General features: G+C 48.0%; 1 protein-coding gene across 3 annotated transcripts in view; it reads left to right on the forward strand.

The window, feature by feature from the left end:
• The first annotated feature begins 2,884 nt into the window (after positions 1-2,884).
• The window catches only part of HHIPL1 (HHIP like 1), a 35,468-nt gene continuing 20,348 nt past the window's right edge, over positions 2,885-18,004 (forward strand). Inside the window, exons 1-2 of one of the 3 annotated variants that reach the window (XM_065595663.1) lie at positions 2,885-3,538; positions 16,657-17,303. In XM_065595663.1, the coding sequence (XP_065451735.1) occupies positions 16,753-17,303 (551 nt within the window). In that variant the 5' untranslated portion in view covers positions 2,885-3,538; positions 16,657-16,752. Of the gene's footprint in view, positions 3,539-9,564; positions 9,589-16,656; positions 17,304-18,004 lie in introns of those variants that run through there. The other 2 variants (XM_065595662.1, XM_065595664.1) reach the window with 2 other exon arrangements.

Below are 18,004 nucleotides of genomic sequence, written 5' to 3' on the forward strand. Positions count from 1 at the left end.
GAGAATTCTGAGTTAAGACTACCACACATTCTTGTTGTCCACACATATGCATAGCTCTCATTGGCCTTAGCAATAGTTACACACGCATATGGAGAAGAAAAAAAAATCTCTTATTAAATGCTGTAGTGCATATGGTCTTCTGACAGGGTCTCTCAAACCAAGCAGCAATCTTATACTCCGTATGCACTATACAGCAATACTTTGGTATCAAAGTGGGAGTTAAAAATAGCATGGCAGCTTATCTCCAAATTATTTTGTTTTTATGTATTTTCTAGATTTTAATATTAACTTATCACACTGAAATGTGGATAATAGTATTTAACAGCTAAAATTACAATGCACCTTGGGGGCTTTATACAAACAATATGACATTAAGTATGATGTACAAAAAATTGCCATCTAAATATGGTACTTAACCCAATCTCTGAAGTAAATATTTCCAAATACTACATATCAAATGCCTATAGGTGGGAAGTGTGAGACTGGACCCTATGGCTCAGAATCTTTTTCTCACAATGGTGGTGCAAAACTGCTGGAAAGCTGATATAACTAGCTACCTTTGGATTCCCTTGCATATGGGGAATCCCTGGGTAGCAGACAGCTGGAACCTCACCCGTGGTGCAGAATCATCAGGAGAAAGAGCATGTCAAAGGTGCTATCCCTGGCTGTCAGAAAAAGCACTTTGGACCACAGATAGGCATGCTAAGTTAGAGCAGTCTTCAGGCAGGGTCCAAACCAATCAATGGCTGGTCCCTGTATGTGGGAGCCACAAACATACGGTGTAAAAGGCACCTTGAGCACCATCTCAGCAGCATCTAGGGCTGCACAAAGCTAGGCCAGATCAGAGTCTGACCTTATAATACCAAAGAATGTAGAAGTTAGTTACAGTAAAAACACTAGCTGCATTGATCCTGAATTTTCTTGCTTCTAAATATGTCTCACTCTTATCATGGCCTGTAAGCAAGTCACATCAATGCTAATTATTATTATATATTGTTCACTCTGAGTCTTCGCTGACTACACCGAGTGAAGCTGAAGTCATAATCCAAATAACTTCTTTCCAAATTACAATATTACTCTAATTTATTCTTTTTGTGACTGAAGTTTTATATTACTAACATAATAAAAAACTCACCCTCACCAGTTTAAATAGTTGACCAAATAAATTATAATGCAACTATGCACTTTAGACAACTGTTTACATTAGAAAATGTTAAGGAAATATATTAACTTAAAGATTTGGAATCAAGATGGGCACTCACAATGGGCTGTTTAACTATGGTATCAGTTTGGCAGTCCTGATGCAATTTTGTAGAAAAGTGCCCTAATTTCCATTTAAAATTTGTATATTTCTCATCAATTTCAATCTAAAGCAACACAATACTATTATCTTTACACTGTATGTGTATGTAGTTAGCAGGCTGCAGTAAAGCTGGAACCAGACTCAAGACTTTCCATCACTTTTCCAAAATGTTCATTATACTGTAAATACATATATAAAATTATTTCCACTGTACATTGTCTATTCAAATCACATCTTCTGAATGGTTCTTACGAAGGGCCCCAGTCCCCTCAAAGTGAAGGTTGCACATAGCTTCCCATTATAAGCCCAATTTTCAAAACCCCACCGCTATCTTTACCAAAAATCAAACCAGTCTTCCTAGAATTTCTCATGTTACAGCTAAGGGGAAAATTTGTTGGATCAAATTGAGAAGAATCCCATGAGAGTTTTAAAGATACAGTGCTTCCAAAATTTTCCTGCCCTTCATTTTTGGAAGTTGTTCTCTCTCTCTCTCTCTCTCTCTCTGTTTGGTCTATAGTAGAGCTGATTGAAAAATACCCTTTATTTTTAATGGGAAATTTCAGGAAAAAGTACTTTTTAAGATTTCCCACAAACATTTTTTTGGTTTTTCAATTAAAAAAACTCAAACAATTTTCCTGCTTTTGAAAACCAAAAATTTTAACTGAAAAAAGTTTACTGAAAAAAAAGTTTAATCCCCAGCGGTCAGAGCGGTTCCTGGCCAATGGGAGCTGCAGAGCCAGCGCTCTGGGTGGGGGCAGCACACAGAGCCTTCCTGATTGCCCGTGTCTAGAGTCTGCAGGGACATGCCAGCTGCTTCAGGGCCTACCTTAGCCCCACTGCGCTACCAACTGGACTTTTGGCCTATTAAAATCTCCCAGATTGTTCCGGGAGATTGAGGCCGATTCCAGGAGATTCCATTGCTGTAGTTAATCATAGAATCATAGGCTATCAGGGTTGGAAGGGACCTCAGGAGGTCATTTAGTCCAACCCCCTGCTCAAAGCAGGACCAATCCCCAACTAAATCAGACAGATTTTTGCCCCAGATCCCTAAATGGCCCCCTCAAGGATTGAGCTCACAACCCTGGATTTAGCAGGCCAATGCTCAAACCACTGAGCTCTCCTTTCCCCCCTCTCCTAGAGGCAGTAGCTAGAATTCTTCCATCCATCTAGTGGTGTCTACACTGGGGGTTAAGTTGACCTAAATAGGTCTCTTAGGGCTGGACAATACCAAAAAATCAGATTGACCCAACTCTGTGCCACAGGGGTGTGAAAAATCCCCCCAAATACTCCTAAACTGACTGAGTCCCTGGTGTAGACAGTGTCCGTTAGAGTGAATTCTAATTTCTAGCCATGGCCAATTGTGGAGGTGGAGTTGGGAGAACCCCTCCGGTGGCTGTAGTATCTGAAGTGCCACAGCAGCACCTATGTCACTGTGGGGTTTTATGTGTCGCCAGGGGATGGGGGTGAACTGCTCACAGCCCTGAGCTATGTGGCGCTATCCCCCCCGCCGAGCCGCAGCCCAGAATTTCTTTGCCAAAGTTGCTTCTTCCACATGCGCTTCCTTCCCTGCAGCTGCTCTGGGCTCTGCCCAGAGCCGGGGCGGCGCTTCAGCCTGACTCCGGGGCCCCCGGCCCTAGGGAACCGTTAGCAGCAGAGAGCGGGACCGGCCAGCTCTCGCCCCGGCGGCCGGGGACTCGCCTGTGCTGGCCAGCTGGGTTCCGGTGCGGCCAGGCTGCCCCCAGCTCCGGAGGGGTGGGAGCGGCCGGGCGAGGCGCAGCCAAAGGGGCGGCCCGGGGATTGCATAACCCGAGCCCGCCCTGGAGGGGCGTGTGGGCCGGCGGGGGCCAGGCTCTCCGCCGCACAGAGCCCAGCGCCCAGCATGGCACATGGCAAAGCGGCGCCGGGTCCCGGCTGGGCCAGGCCGGGGCAGCGGCCCCCGCTCCTGGCGCTGCTGCTGCTGACCGGGCTAGGCCAGGTGCGGCCGCACCCGCAGTGCCTGGACTTCAAGCCGCCCTTCAGGCCGCCGCAGCCGCTCGACTTCTGCGTGCAGTACTCGGACTTCGGCTGCTGCGACGCGGAGCAGGACCGGGCGCTGATGGAGCGGTACTACAGCATCAGCGGCCGCCTGGACCAGCCTGTCTACGCCGCCTGCGCCAGCCACCTGCAGGACCTGCTCTGCCAGGTGACACTGCACCCCTGCTACCCCTCCCTGCGGGGCCTGCTCTGCTCTGCCAGGTGACACTGCACCCCTGCTACCCCTCTCCTCCCTGCGGGGCCTGCTCTGCTCTGCCAGGTGACACTGCACCCCTGCTACCCCTCCCCTCCCTGCGGGGCCTGCTCTGCTCTGCCAGGTGACACTGCCCCTGCTACCCCTCCCTGCGGGGCCTGCTCTGCTCTGCCAGGTGACACTGCACCCCTGCTACCCCTCTCCTCCCTGCGGGGCCTGCTCTGCTCTGCCAGGTGACACTGCACCCCTGCTACCCCTCCCTGCGGGGCCTGCTCTGCTCTGCCAGGTGACACTGCACCCCTGCTACCCCTCTCCTCCCCTCCCTGCGAGGCCTGCTCTGCTCTGCCAGGTGACACTGCACCCCTGCTACCCCTCCCTGCGGGGCCTGCTCTGCTCTGCCAGGTGACACTGCACCCCTGCTACTCCTCCCTGCGGGGCCTGCTCTGCTCTGCCAGGTGACACTGCACCCCTGCTACCCCTCCCCTCCCCTCCCTGCGGGGCCTGCTCTGCAATGCCAGGTGACACTGCACCCCTGCTACCCCTCCCCTCCCTGCGGGCCTGCTCTGCTCTGCCAGGTGACACTGCACCCTGCTACCCCTCCCTGCGGGGCCTGCTCTGCTCTGCCAGGTGACACTGCCCCTACTACCCCTCCCCTCCCTGCGGGGCCTGCTCTGCTCTGCCAGGTGACACTGCACCCTGCTACCCCTCCCCTCCCTGCGGGGCCTGCTCTGCTCTGCCAGGTGACACTGCACCCCTGCTACCCCTCCCCTCCCTGCGGGGCCTGCTCTGCTCTGCCAGGTGACACTGCACCCCTGCTACCCCTCCCCTCCCTGCGGGGCCTGCTCTGCTCTGCCAGGTGACACTGCACCCTGCTACCCCTCCCCTCCCTGCGCGGGGCCTGCTCTGCTCTGCCAGGTGACACTGCACCCCTGCTACCCCTCCCCTCCCTGCGGGGCCTGCTCTGCTCTGCCAGGTGACACTGCACCCCTGCTACCCCTCCCTGCGGGGCCTGCTCTGCTCTGCCAGGTGACACTGCACCCCTGCTACTCCTCTCCTCCCTGCGGGGCCTGCTCTGCTCTGCCAGGTGACACTGCACCCCTGCTACACCTCCCCTCCCTGCGGGGCCTGCTCTGCTCTGCCAGGTGACACTGCACCCCTGCTACACCTCCCCTCCCTGCGGGGCCTGCTCTGCTCTGCCAGGTGACACTGCACCCCTGCTACCCCTCCCCTCCCTGCGGGGCCTGCTCTGCTCTGCCAGGTGACACTGCACCCCTTCTACCTCTCCCTGCGGGGCCTGCTCTGCTCTGCCAGGTGACATTGCCCCTGCTACCCCTCCCTGCGGGGCCTGCTCTGCTCTGCCAGGTGACACTGCACCCTGCTACCCCTCCCCTCCCTGCGGGGCCTGCTCTGCTCTGCCAGGTGACACTGCCCCTGCTACCCCTCCCTGCGGGCCTGCTCTGCTCTGCCAGGTGACACTGCCCCTGCTACCCCTCCCTGCGGGGCCTGCTCTGCTCTGCCAGGTGACACTGCCCCTGCTACCCCTCCCCTCCCTGCGGGGCCTGCTCTGCCAGGTGACACTGCACCCCTGCTACCCTTCCCTGCAGGGCCTGCTCTGCTCTGCCCTGCCAGGTGACACTGCCCCTGCTACCCCTCCCCTCCCTGCGGGGCCTGCTCTGCTCTGCCAGGTGACACTGCCCCTGCTACCCTTCCCTGCGGGGCCTGCTCTGCTCTGCCAGGTGACACTGCCCCTGCTACCCCTCCCTGCGGGCCTGCTCTGCTCTGCCAGGTGACACTGCACCCCTGCTACCCCTCCCTGCGGGGCCTGCTCTGCTCTGCCAGGTGACACTGCACCCCTGCTACCCCTCCCTGCGGGGCCTGTTCTGCTCTGCCAGGTGACGCTGCCCCTGCTACCCCTCCTCTCCCTGCAGGGCCTGCTCTGCTCTGCCAGGTGACGCTGCCCCTGCTACCCCTCCCCTCCCTGCAGGGCCTGCTCTGCTCTGCCAGGTGACACTGCCCCTGCTACCCCTCCCCTCCCTGCGGGGCCTGCTCTGCCGGGTGACTAGGGTGACCACATGTCCTGCTTTTATAGAGACAGTCCTGATTTTTTTTTTTTCTTATATAGGCACCTATTATCCCCCACTCCCTTTCCTGACTTTTCACACTTGCTGTCTGGTCACTCAACAGGTGACACTGCACCCCTGCTGCCCTCCCCTCCCTGCGGGGCCTGCTCTACTCTGCCAGGTGACGCTGCACCCCTGCTACCCCTCCCCTCCCTGTGGGGCCTGGTCTGTCAGGTGACTCTGTGCCCTCAGCCCTTCCTTCTCTGCAGGGCCTGCTCTGTTCTCCCAGGTGATACTGCACCCCCTGCTGCTCCTTCCCTTCCTGCAGGGCCTGCCTTGGCACATGACTCTGCATCCCCAGCTCACTCCTGCTATCTATCCCTCCTTTCCCTGCAGGGCCTGTCCTGTCAGGGGACTCTGTATCCCTAGCTCACCCCTGCTACTCTATCCCTCCCCTCCCCAGGTGAGAGCAGGGACTCTGCATCCCTCTTTCCCATCCTTCCCTCTCCCTGCAAGGCCTGTTCTGCGAGGTGGGGAACTCTGAGCTCTGACCCCTCTGCTGTAGGCTCTGCTTCCAGGATCTGTTCTGTCAGATGAGGGACTGTAACCTCCCCTGGGGAGTCTGCACCTATTCCCTCCTTCTGCACTTAGGGCTTTGTTAGTTGGGAGCTATACGGATGGGGTCATCAGGTGATCTCTCCACCGAGAAACACTAAAGTGGGGTTGGGGGCTGCTGCCTTTAACCTTTGCAAGGCCCATGTGTAAGGATGGTTTGAAATTTGGAGAGAGTTCCATCCTATCCCTTCCTTGTGGACAGTTACAGTGTCAAAGTCATGGATTCACCGCCAAACCAGGAAATAACTTCGCTCGAATTCTTGGATGGGTAGCTTTGAAAGTGTCTAGCAAAAAATTGCAATCTAGATAACGGGACATCTGTGTAGCAACATATTCAAAATCAACTAATTGGCACACTCAGGCTCAGCCTTTACAATGCAATCTTGTCACATGCCAAACTCTTCTGTAAAGGATAAGGTTGATGACAAAGCAGAAGATTATCGCTTTCAATTATGTACAGTGGCACAATGGGACTTTAAGAAGTGGATGTATGAATATCTTATAAAGTGTAGTGGAGTTTTGTGGGCCCCATTCCCACCTGGGGACCCAGGCTTTGGGTTGGATCTCCAGAAATGGTCACATAGTACACAGTGCCAATCCAGGAGGCAGTGCACAGATGGGCAAAAAATTACTCTTGGAAACCCCGGGCCACTGTGGAACCAGACAGTTCCACTGCAGTGGGTTACAGCAGCCTTAAGGCTGCTCAGATTTAGGCCAGCGGCTAACAGCCCCAAAGGAGCATAACTGTAGCAAGGATCAGTGCAGAGTGAGGGGTGAGGATGTGATCTAGAAGCTGCTATACCAGCTGTATGCCACCGGAAGATCCTCCTACCCAGGGGGATTCTCTTGGGCCATACACGACAGCTGCATAACCAGAAAATGCCATCTATCTGGCACAAAGCAGCTATCCCATCCTCAGAATCTGCCTTGTGTATCTTCAGATACATTACTCGCCCAGGCCAAAACCCATAATTGACTCCATCCGAGGGCTGTGGACTAGATTCTGCTGTTCTGGAGTAACTTTGTTTACACTTACATGGAGCAATGTGGCCGTAGTGGACTGGAGAATCCAATCCTTAGCCCCTTGCAGCAAACTAGGGTATCCTTAGACTTGGCCATGAACAACAATTCCATTTTATGACAACTTTTGGTTTTGTTCCACATCTGAATGAAAAACCTTTCAAATGTTTTTGTGAAACAGAATTGTGTGGAAACATTGTTCTTGGGTGAAAATCTTAGGTTTTCAATTTGATAGTTCACCTTTTTGATACCTCTGAGCCTGCCTAAACCTGAGTAACCTCTGCTTAAGCCTGATGAGTCATCTCTGAGTTATCTCTGAGCCTGAGGGCATGTCTACGCTACAAATTAAGTCGTCTTAAGTTAAGTCGACATACAGCCACTGCAGTAATTGCATCTAGTTTAAATGTCCACGCTATGCTCCTATTGGCAGTGCACATCCTCACCAGGAGTGCTTGCAGTGATTTAACGGTCATTGTGGGGCACTGACAGCTGGAGCCTTGCAGCCGCCCGGGCAGCAACAGGCGATGTAAGCAACACAGTATCTACACGGATACTGTGTCAGCCTAAGTACATCAACTTAAACTCTATGCCTCTCACAGACGTGGAGTTATTAAGTCTGTGTAGTGGGCGACTTACGTCAGCGGGCGGGATGTTTTAGTGAAGACACTTACAGAGTTAGGTCAACATAAGCTGCTTTACATCAACCTAACTCTGTAGTGTAGACCAGGCCTATGTTTGCTTAAGCCTGATGAGTCATCCATGAGCCAGAGAGAGTGAAGTCATCAGAGGCATCAGATGTTGTGATTGGCTGAACTCTGGCTCACCCTATTTACAGGTGAGGCCCCATCCAGGTGATCCCAAGGCAGGTATATGGGCTCCAAATGGAAGCAGTCTCTCCAGTCTGATCAACATCACTACCTGGCTGGCAATGCTTCTCTTGCCAATAGTTTCAACAGACTGCCTTGCTCCTGCTCCAGCCGTGCCTGCTTCCATGCTAGCCAGCCCCTTCTCCAGTTGCATCTGCTCCTGCCTCAGCCAGTCATTCTGACAACCCTGAAGCGCCGAAGCTATCCCGTTGGAAACTTACTCAAAATCAGTATGTCTCCATGAAATATTTAGGCTTCAACAAAACAACGTATTTTGACAAAAAAAAATTCTTTGGAAATGTTCTTGACCAGCTGTAGGTATTATCTTGCCTACCCAGAAATGGCAGCATTGACAGCTGCCAACAGTGGCAACTCTGGCCACGGAAACATAAATGGATAGATCCACGTTATGTATGCTGGAGTACACCCTCGCTTGCAGTCATTCATTATATATGTAATTTATACCTTTATAGCTGAATGAATAAATCATTCTTTGTGAATTATTCAGCACATTTAGGTCTCCATTTGCTCACCAATCATGATTTCCTCAAATGTATTCCTTATTCAAATTATTTTGACAAATGTCTCTTCCAAGTTTTTATTCTAGTACTGATTGTGAGTATTCTAAATGTGAGGATTTTTTCCCCCTTAGCTGTGATTTGTTACGTGGTATTATTTCCGTTCCCAATACAGACTAGAATCCATCCGATTTGCTTAGAGCTGTGTTGCCTCTGAAATGCTAACTGGAATAAAAACCTAGTAAAAACCAGTGTGGGCAGATATGAATACACACGGGGAGCAGATCAATTGAATAAGGTGCCATTTTAACATAGCCAGTTTTCAATTTAAACTGGTGGACTTTTTAAAATTTAACTGTTACAGATAAATGACTGCTAATCAAAACTGTTAGTTTTGCACTCTAAATTACCTCTCCCAAAAGCGATGGATTTAAATATACTGGACTTTAAGCCACCTTTGCAGCCTACAGTTTAATCCCCGAGAAATCCTGACGACTGCTTTAACTTGCTTTAATTTAAGCACGTGCCTAACGTTAAGCATGTGAGCAGTCCCATTGTTTTCAGTGGAAGTACTCGTGTTTAAAGTTACACTCAAGCTTGCTGAATTAGGGCCTGAGCCACAAGGAACCTGGCAGTCAACATGCTGTAAGAGTTGCCCCAGCAACATCTCTCTTTTCTCTAGATACACCCCCTACATTATGGGCCAGGAATGAGACGCATAAGAGGCCTCGTAGTTACTTTATGCCAGGGATCAGTAACCTTCGGCACGCGGCACGGTTTGTTTACCTGCAGCGTCTGCAGGTTCGGCCAATCGCAGCTCCCACTGGCTGTGGTTCACTGATCCAGGCCAGTGGGGGCGGTGGGAAGCAGCGCGGGCCGAGGGATGTGCTGGCCACTGCTTCCTGCAGCCGCCATTGGTCTGGAACGGTGAACTGCGGCTAGTGGGAGCTGCGATCGGCCGAACCTGCAGATGCTGCAGGTAAACAAATTGTTCTGGCCCGCCAGTGCATTTCCCAAAGGATGCCGATCCCTGCTTTATGCTGTTCAAAGACTTTCCATCTCAGGTGACATTTTCAAGGAGCCAGTTAAGGCTGCTTTATTGCTGCAAAGCAGCAAGGAAGGGGCTGAGGACAAACTATATAAAGTGAAAATAAGTACATGTATGAGTACAGCCTGGTGAAAACTTTTGTAAAGAGATGGAGGGCAAAGGCTTTGATTCCCATTAAACTACAACCTCCTAAATAAGTATATCATTTTTAAAAGTAAGAGTATTGTGCTTCCTAGGTTGAAATTGATAAGAAATATCAAAGGTTAAGAAGAAAGTAGAACACTTTTCTAAAAACTTGCATCAGAACTGCCAAACTGATAACACAGGTAAATCATTGCTGGATCTGAGTACCCAACCTGATTCTAACTGTTGCAATTAATGTCAGTCCTTAGGTAAATATTTTTTGTAACTCTGTAAGTTATCTGCCTAAATAATTGAGGCTTATATAACAAATCCAGCCAGCTACTTAAATTACTGACAGTGTTTCTTTCAATTCTTATCACGGTTTTGGCCTGCCCAGTCTTGTCCACTAGCTTCCATGCGCTCTGTATCAAGCCCTACAAGAGTTCAATTAAAAACATTAATAAAACAGTGTAGCTTGTAATTTGTAGAAGAGAATTTAGATCTGTTGGTCATGTTGTGCTCTGGATTCAGTGCAAAGTCAGTCAACATTATAACTAAGTGAACACAACAGTAAAATAACATTAAGGGTTGAATGCACCACTTGATTCACAAGCAAAGAATTTCAGGATCAGGCGTCATGTATTTCGGATTCAGCATCAGAAGATATCCCAACTTTGAGCATTTTAGTAGTGGAAAATACTACAGAAACATGGTTCAGTGCAGTATTTGGCTGGTCGTTAATCTTTTGTACATCACTTCCAATGGGATGTTACTGTGTGTATATAATGGCACCACAGATATGTTATGACTTGCATATAAGGTTATCAACAATATCTTCTGTTATTAACACTGACTTAAGACTAAGCGTCAAACACAGTAACAAAGGAATTAGGCATTCATGCTTCTATGCCATTTTTATCTCCTGTATTGAAACCAAAATATTGGTGTATGGTACATATGGAGTATAAGATGACTGCCTGGTTTGAGAGATCCTGTCAGAGAACCATATGTACTACAGCATTTAATATGAGTCTGTTTTCTTCTCCATATGCCTGTGGAACTCCATTGATGTCAACCTGAGTTATGCATGTGTGGCGAATATGAATGCTATAACAGCTTTAAGTTGGAATTCTCTTGCTGTTTTGTATTAAGGTTTGACTGTTAAGACCAAATTTTCAGTCATGGCCACAACAAATGCACCAGGAAATATGCCAGCTTATCTGCTATGCCTTGCACACTTTTATATTTGCATAAGTGAATTGATGTGCAGTTACTCAATCTGTGTATGCAGTTTTGGTGTTTTGTTTCATTGAATCTCCTTTTGTTCACATTAATTGCTGTTCATTTGAAGGGCAGTCAGCATAATAACCTTCATTTTGCAATGAATAGGTTGACATAGTAAGAAAACTTATTTTACACACTAACCAGATCTGTTACATAGTCCCTTGCTTTATTATGGAAGATGCCAGAACTGTTATAAAAATGAAATATTGTGTGCATTACTATTGTGTATATTTACCAGCTAATTTAAATATAGGTATCTTAGATGTTTTTTTCTTTTCATCATTGACTAATGACCTAAACTGGTGGTGGTGGTGGTTGTTTTTAATTAAGCCCATTTTGCTTAGGAGAAGTGTGGCCCTAAAATTAAAGCACAAATTTATTCAAGAGAGTTGGTTTCTTTTCCCAGGTATACCACAGACTTGCTTGGTGATATGTGATAAATCATTCATCCTCTCTTTGTCTCAATTTACTTATCTATCACTTGAAAATAAAAATCCTTACCAACTGAGCTTATTGCATTGTTATAGAGCACTTTAATATCTTTGGCTGGAAGGTGCATTAGAAGTGGAAAGTAATATATTATTACTTGACAAGAAAAAAACACCTGAAAACCAAGAAAACTGGATGTTTTGGTCAGTTTGTAAGACACAAGTAGTTTTCTGGATTTAAGTGACTTATGTCAAGAAAATGTGCTTGTAATAGATAACCCTTATATAAATTTGATTCAGTTCTTAGGCAGAGCATCTTCATAAACTGCTGTTTATTTGTGTTGCTGTAGCTACCAAAGGGCCCAGTCTGAATTGGAACCCTTTCATGATAGGCACCGTAAAATCTCATAGCTGGGGCCCTACCAAATTCATGGTCCATTTTGGTCAATTTCACAGTCATGGGATTTTTAAAATCATAAATTTCATGATTTCAGCTATTTAAATGTGAAATTTCACTGTGTTGTAATTGCAAGGGTCCTGACCCAAAAAGGAGTTTGAAGGGGACAAGGTTATTGTATGGGGGTTGCAGTACTGCTACCCTTACTTCTGAACTGTTGCTGGTGGCAGTTCTAACTTCAGAGCTAGGCAGCTGGAGAGCGGCAGCTGCTGGCCAGGAGCCCAGCTCTGAAGGCAGAGCCGCTGCCAGCAGCAGCACAGAAGTAAGGATGGCCTGGTGTGGTATTGCAACCCTTACTTCTGTGCTGCTGCCTGCAGAGCTGGGCCTTCAGTCAGCAGCTGCCACCCTCCAGCCGCCCAGCTCAGAAGGCAGCAGCGCAGAAGTAAGGGTGGCATGGTATGGTATTGCCATCCTTCCTTCTGCACTGCTGCTGGTGGGACGCTGCCTTCAGAGCTTGGATCCTGGCCAACCGTTGCCGCTTTCTGGCCACCCAGCTCTGAAAGCTGTGCAGAAGTGAGGATGGTAATACCACAACCCCCCTAAAATAACCTTGCGATCCCCCTGCAACTCCCTTTTGGGTCAGGAGCCCCAGTTTGAGAAACGCTGGTCTCCCCTGTGAAATCTGTATAGATTAGGGTAAAAGCACACAAAAGACCAGATTTCATGGGGGGAGACCAGAGTTCACAGACCATGATGTGATTTTCATGGCCGTGAATTTCATAGAATCATAGAATATCAGAGTTGGAAGGGACCTCAAGAGGTCATCTAGTCCAACCCCCTGCTCAAAGCAGGACCAATTCCCAGCTAAATCATCCCAGCCAGGGCTTTGTCAAGCCGGGCCTTAAAAACCTCCAAGGAAGGAGACTCCACCACCTCCCTAGGTAACGCATTCCAGTGTTTCACCACCCTCCTAGTGAAATAGTTTTTCCTGATATCCAACCTGGACCTCCCCCACTGCAACTTGAGACCATTGCTCCTTGTTCTGTCATCTGCCACCACTGAGAACAGCTGAGCTCCATCCTCTTTGGAACCCCCCTTCAGGTAGTTGAAGGCTGCTATCAAATCCCCCCTCATTCTTCTCTTCTGGAGACTAAACAATCCCAGTTCCCTCAGCCTCTCCTCATAAGTCATGTGCTCCAGACCCCTAATCATTTTTGTTGCCCTCCGCTGGACTCCTTCCAATTTTTCCACATCCTTCTTGTAGTGTGGGGCCCAAAACTGGACACAGTATTCCAGATGAGGCCTCACCAATGTCGAATAAAGGGGAACGATCACGTTCCTCGATCTGCTGGCAATGCCCCTACTTATACAGCCCAAAATGCCGTTAGCCTTCTTGGCAACAAGAGCACACTGTTGACTCATATCCAGCTTCTCGTCCACTGTGACCCCTAGGTCCTTTTCTGCAGAACTGCTACCTAGCCATTCGGTCCCTAGTCTGTAGCAGTGCATGGGATTCTTCCGTCCTAAGTGCAGGACTCTGCACTTGTCCTTGTTGAACCTCATCAGGTTTTTTTTCGGCCCAATCCTCTAATTTGTCTAGGTCCCTCTGTATCCGATCCCTTCCCTCTAGTGTATCTACCACGCCTCCTAGTTTAGTGTCATCTGCAAACTTGCTGAGAGTGCAGTCCACACCATCCTCCAGATCATTAATAAAGATATTAAACAAAACCGGCCCCAGGACCGACCCTTGGGGCACTCCGCTTGAAACCGGCTGCCAACTAGACATGGAGCCATTGATCACTACCCATTGAGCCCGATGATCTAGCCAGCTTTCTATCCACCTTACAGTCCATTCATCCAGCCCATACTTCTTTAACTTGGCGGCAAGAATACTGTGGGAGACCGTATCAAAAGCTTTGCTAAAGTCAAGGAATAACACATCCACTGCTTTCCCCTCATCCACAGAGCCAGTTATCTCATCATAGAAGGCAATTAGGTTAGTCAGGCACGACTTCCCCTTCGTGAATCCATGCTGACTGTTCCTGATCACTTTCCTCTCCTCTAAATGTTTCATAATTGATTCCTTGAGGACCTGCTCCATGATTTTTCCAGGGACTGAGGTGAGGCTGACTGGCCTGTAGTTCCCCGGATCCTCCTTCTTCCCTTTTTTAAAGATGGGCACTACATTAGCCTTTTTCCAGTCATCTGGGACCTCCCCTGATCGCCATGAGTTTTCAAAAATAATGGCTAATGGCTCTGCAATCTCACCCGCCAACTCCTTTAGCACCCTCAGATGCAGCGCATCCGGCCCCATGGACTTGTGCACGTCCAGTTTTTCTAAATAGTCCCAAACCACTTCTTTCTCCACAGAGGGTTGGTCACCTTCTCCCCATGCTGTACTGCCCAGTGCAGCAATCTGGGAGCTGACCTTGTGCGTGAAGACAGAGGCAAAAAAATCATTGAGTACATTAGCTTTTTCCACATCCTCGGTCACTAGGTTGCCTCCCTCATTCAGTAAGGGGCCCACACTTTCCTTGATTTTCTTCTTGTTGCTAACATACCTGAAGAAACCCTTCTTGTTACTCTTAACATCTCTTGCTAACTGCAACTCCAAGTGTGATTTGGCCTTCCTGATTTCACTCCTGCACGCCTGAGCAATATTTTTATACTCCTCCCTGGTCATTTGTCCAATCTTCCACTTCTTGTAAGCTTCTTTTTTGCGTTTAAGATCAGCAAGGATTTCGCTGGTTAGCCAAGCTGGTCGCCTGCCATATTTACTATTCTTTCTACACATCGGGATGGTTTGTTCCTGCAACCTCAATAAGGATTCTTTAAAATACAGCCAGCTCTCCTGGACCCCTTTGCCCTTCATGTTATTCTCCCAGGGGATCCTGCCCATCTGTTCCCTGAGGGAGTCAAAATCTGCTTTTCTGAAGTCCAGGGTCCGTATTCTGCTGCTCTCCTTTCTTCCTTGTGTCAGGATCCTGAACTCGACCATCTCATGGTCACTGCCTCCCAGGTTCCCATCCACTTTTGCTTCCCCTACTAGTTCTTCCCTGTTTGTGAGTAGCAGGTCAAGAAAAGCTTTGCCCCTAGTTGGTTCCTCCAGCACTTGCACCAGGAAATTGTCCCCTACACTATCCAAAAATTTCCTGGATTGCCTGTGCACCGCTGTATTGCTCTCCCAGCAGATATCAGGGTGATTAAAGTCTCCCATGAGAACCAGGGCCTGCGATCTAGCAACTTCTGCTAGTTGCCAGAAGAAAGCCTCGTCCACCTCATCCCCCTGGTCTGGTGGTCTATAGCAGACTCCAACCACGACATCACCCTTGTTGCTCACACTTCTCAACTTTATCCAGAGACTCTCAGGTTTTTCTGCAGTTTCATACCGGAGCTCTGAGCAGTCATACTCCTCTCTTACATACAACGCAACTCCCCCACCTTTTCTGCCCTGCCTGTCCTTCCTGAACAGTTTATATCCATCCATGACAGTACTCCAGTCATGTGAGTTATCCCACCAAGTCTCTGTTATTCCAATCACATCAGAGTTCCCTGACTGTGCCAGGACTTCCAGTTCTCCCTGCTTGTTTCCCAGGCTTCTTGCATTTGTGTATAGGCACTTAAGATAACTCATCGATCGTCCCTCTTTCTCAGCATGAGACAGGAGTCCTCCCCTCTTGCGCTCTCCTGCTTGTGCTTCCTCCCAGGATCCCATTTCCCCACTTACCTCAGGGCTTTGGTCTCCTTCCCCCGGTGAACCTAGTTTAAAGCCCTCCTCACTAGGTTAGCCAGCCTGCTGGCGAAGATGCTCTTCCCTCTCTTCGTTAGGTGGAGCCCGTCTCTGCCTAGCACTCCTTCTTCTTGGAACACCATCCCATGGTCGAAGAATCCAAAGCCTTCTCTCCGACACCACCTGCGTAGCCATTCGTTGACTTCCACGATTCGACGGTCTCTACCCCGGCCTTTTCCTTGCACAGGGAGGATGGACGAGAACACCACTTGCGCCTCAAACTCCTTTATCCTTCTTCCCAGAGCCGCGTAGTCTGCAGTAGGGTCCTACTCATAGCATGAACAGTCTCTACCCTAAGAGTTTACAATCTAGTTTAATGGTCTCAAGGTGCATTTCCACTCGCTAGTTAGGTAGTTGGGTAATCAAATGTAGTTTGTGTTCACAGATCTGTGGCCCTCACTCTATGTTGCTGTCACAGCAGTGCATGCCTTTATCAGTTGAAGAGGAATAGAAGCTATAGAAAGCTATGGCTCAGTTGCTGCTTCTTTCAATGTGGAAATTTTGGGACCTGATTCTTCAGTATTGGTCTAGTTTTATAGTTACACCTGTAACTCCATGATTTCAATGCAGGTGCTCCAGCATTAAGCTGGAGTAAAGCAATGGTGGCTCTCTATCTTTGGATACTAGAGCCTGTAACATAAAACTTCACTTTTCCTCTGTTAGGACATTGGTGTGATGTACATTAAGCATACCCATGAGCCTGGGTCCAGTTTTTATGTGTTGGTACTCAGGCTTGAATACCCGAATCCACATTTGGGAACTCTCATTGAAACCTGGCTCCCACCATCTGTACTTAAGGTTATTACCTCAATTGTTGGGATGAATCATTTTCAGAGGTCTGAGATCTTTACGTATGTAAATATATTTGCACAGTGAGTCACATGCATGTTGTTGTTGTGATAAGGTGAATTTTCTTATTTTGGTGACATTTTTTCAGCCACATTTTGAAGTGACTGAGGTTTCCTCTCTTTCTGTAGGAATGCTCCCCCTATGCTGCTCACTTGTATGATGCTGAGGATCCTTCCACTCCCTTGCGGACAGTGGCAGGACTTTGCCAAGAATACTGTGAGCAGATGTGGCAAAAATGCAGGTCCATGTTTCGCTATCTCTCTATGGACAAAGAATTATTAGCCCTGGAAAACAATATGGCAAAGTTCTGCCGCTATGTGTCACTTGATGATGTGGACTATTGTTTCCCTCGCCTGCTGGTAAATCAGAATCTTAATCAAAACCTTGGGTTAGTGACTGCTGACTCAGAGGGCTGTCTCCAGTTGTGCCTATTAGAGGTAGCTAATGGTCTGCGGAATCCTGTTGCTATGGTGCATGCAAATGATGGAACTCACAGATTTTTCATTGCCGAACAAGTTGGTTTAGTTTGGACTTACCTCCCAGATCGGTCAAGGCTGGAAAAGCCATTTCTGAACATCAGTGAAGCAGTACTTACCTCACCTTGGGAAGGAGACGAGAGAGGTTTTTTAGGTATTGTCTTCCATCCTAAATTCAAATTTAATGGTAAAGTGTATGTCTACTATTCAGTTGAAGTTCATTTTGAAGAGAGAATCCGAATAAGTGAGTTCAGAATTTCTCCTGATGACATGAATACTTTGGACCATAGTTCTGAAAGGTAGTGTATACACATTTATCTGTCAAATTTATTTAAGATTTCAAAGAAAATTTCATGCATTTTTAAAGGCCTGCTAACACAATAAACAAGATTAATTTGGCTTAATATTGCTCTTTTGTTCTAATTTTATATGAAGTAAGTCCTAGTCTATTTATACTGTAACTTTAAAGGGGGAAAAGGACATTAATTCATAATTGAGATTTGATTTTAATGTACAAAGGTCAGAAAATTCAAAACCCTTTCCCCAAGAGTAATTGTACCTGCTTCATTTTGCACAGGTATGTATTAAGGTATAAAAGATACATGTTCAATGTGGATGAATTACAGTTGCCCTGGAATAAAACATTTGCATTTCCTAACTGTTGAATATCTAAAGATTTAACTGTAATGTTGCATAAAGTTTTTTGCATTTAATTTCCTTGGTTTGACTGCTGTGTAAGAAAGAAAAAGGAGAGAGAAAAACCTTGACCACAAGTATACTTCTGCGCTGTGTGAGTCAAGTTCATCCCTACTGGAATGTCACTGAAGTCAATATAAATGAAGTCAGCAATGTTACACCAAAGATTAATTTGGCCCAGTATGCTTAGCTGAGTGATGGTGCATTCCTACGGTGTGTGCATTCAAATAAATGTGTATCTTTTGGAATTAAATAAATACAGTTGCATTTATTTGAATTTGCCATGCTCTTCCTATAATCACAC

Source organism: Chrysemys picta, chromosome 4 (assembly GCF_011386835.1).
Source record: "Chrysemys picta bellii isolate R12L10 chromosome 4, ASM1138683v2, whole genome shotgun sequence".
NCBI classification, from domain to species: domain Eukaryota; kingdom Metazoa; phylum Chordata; order Testudines; family Emydidae; genus Chrysemys; species Chrysemys picta.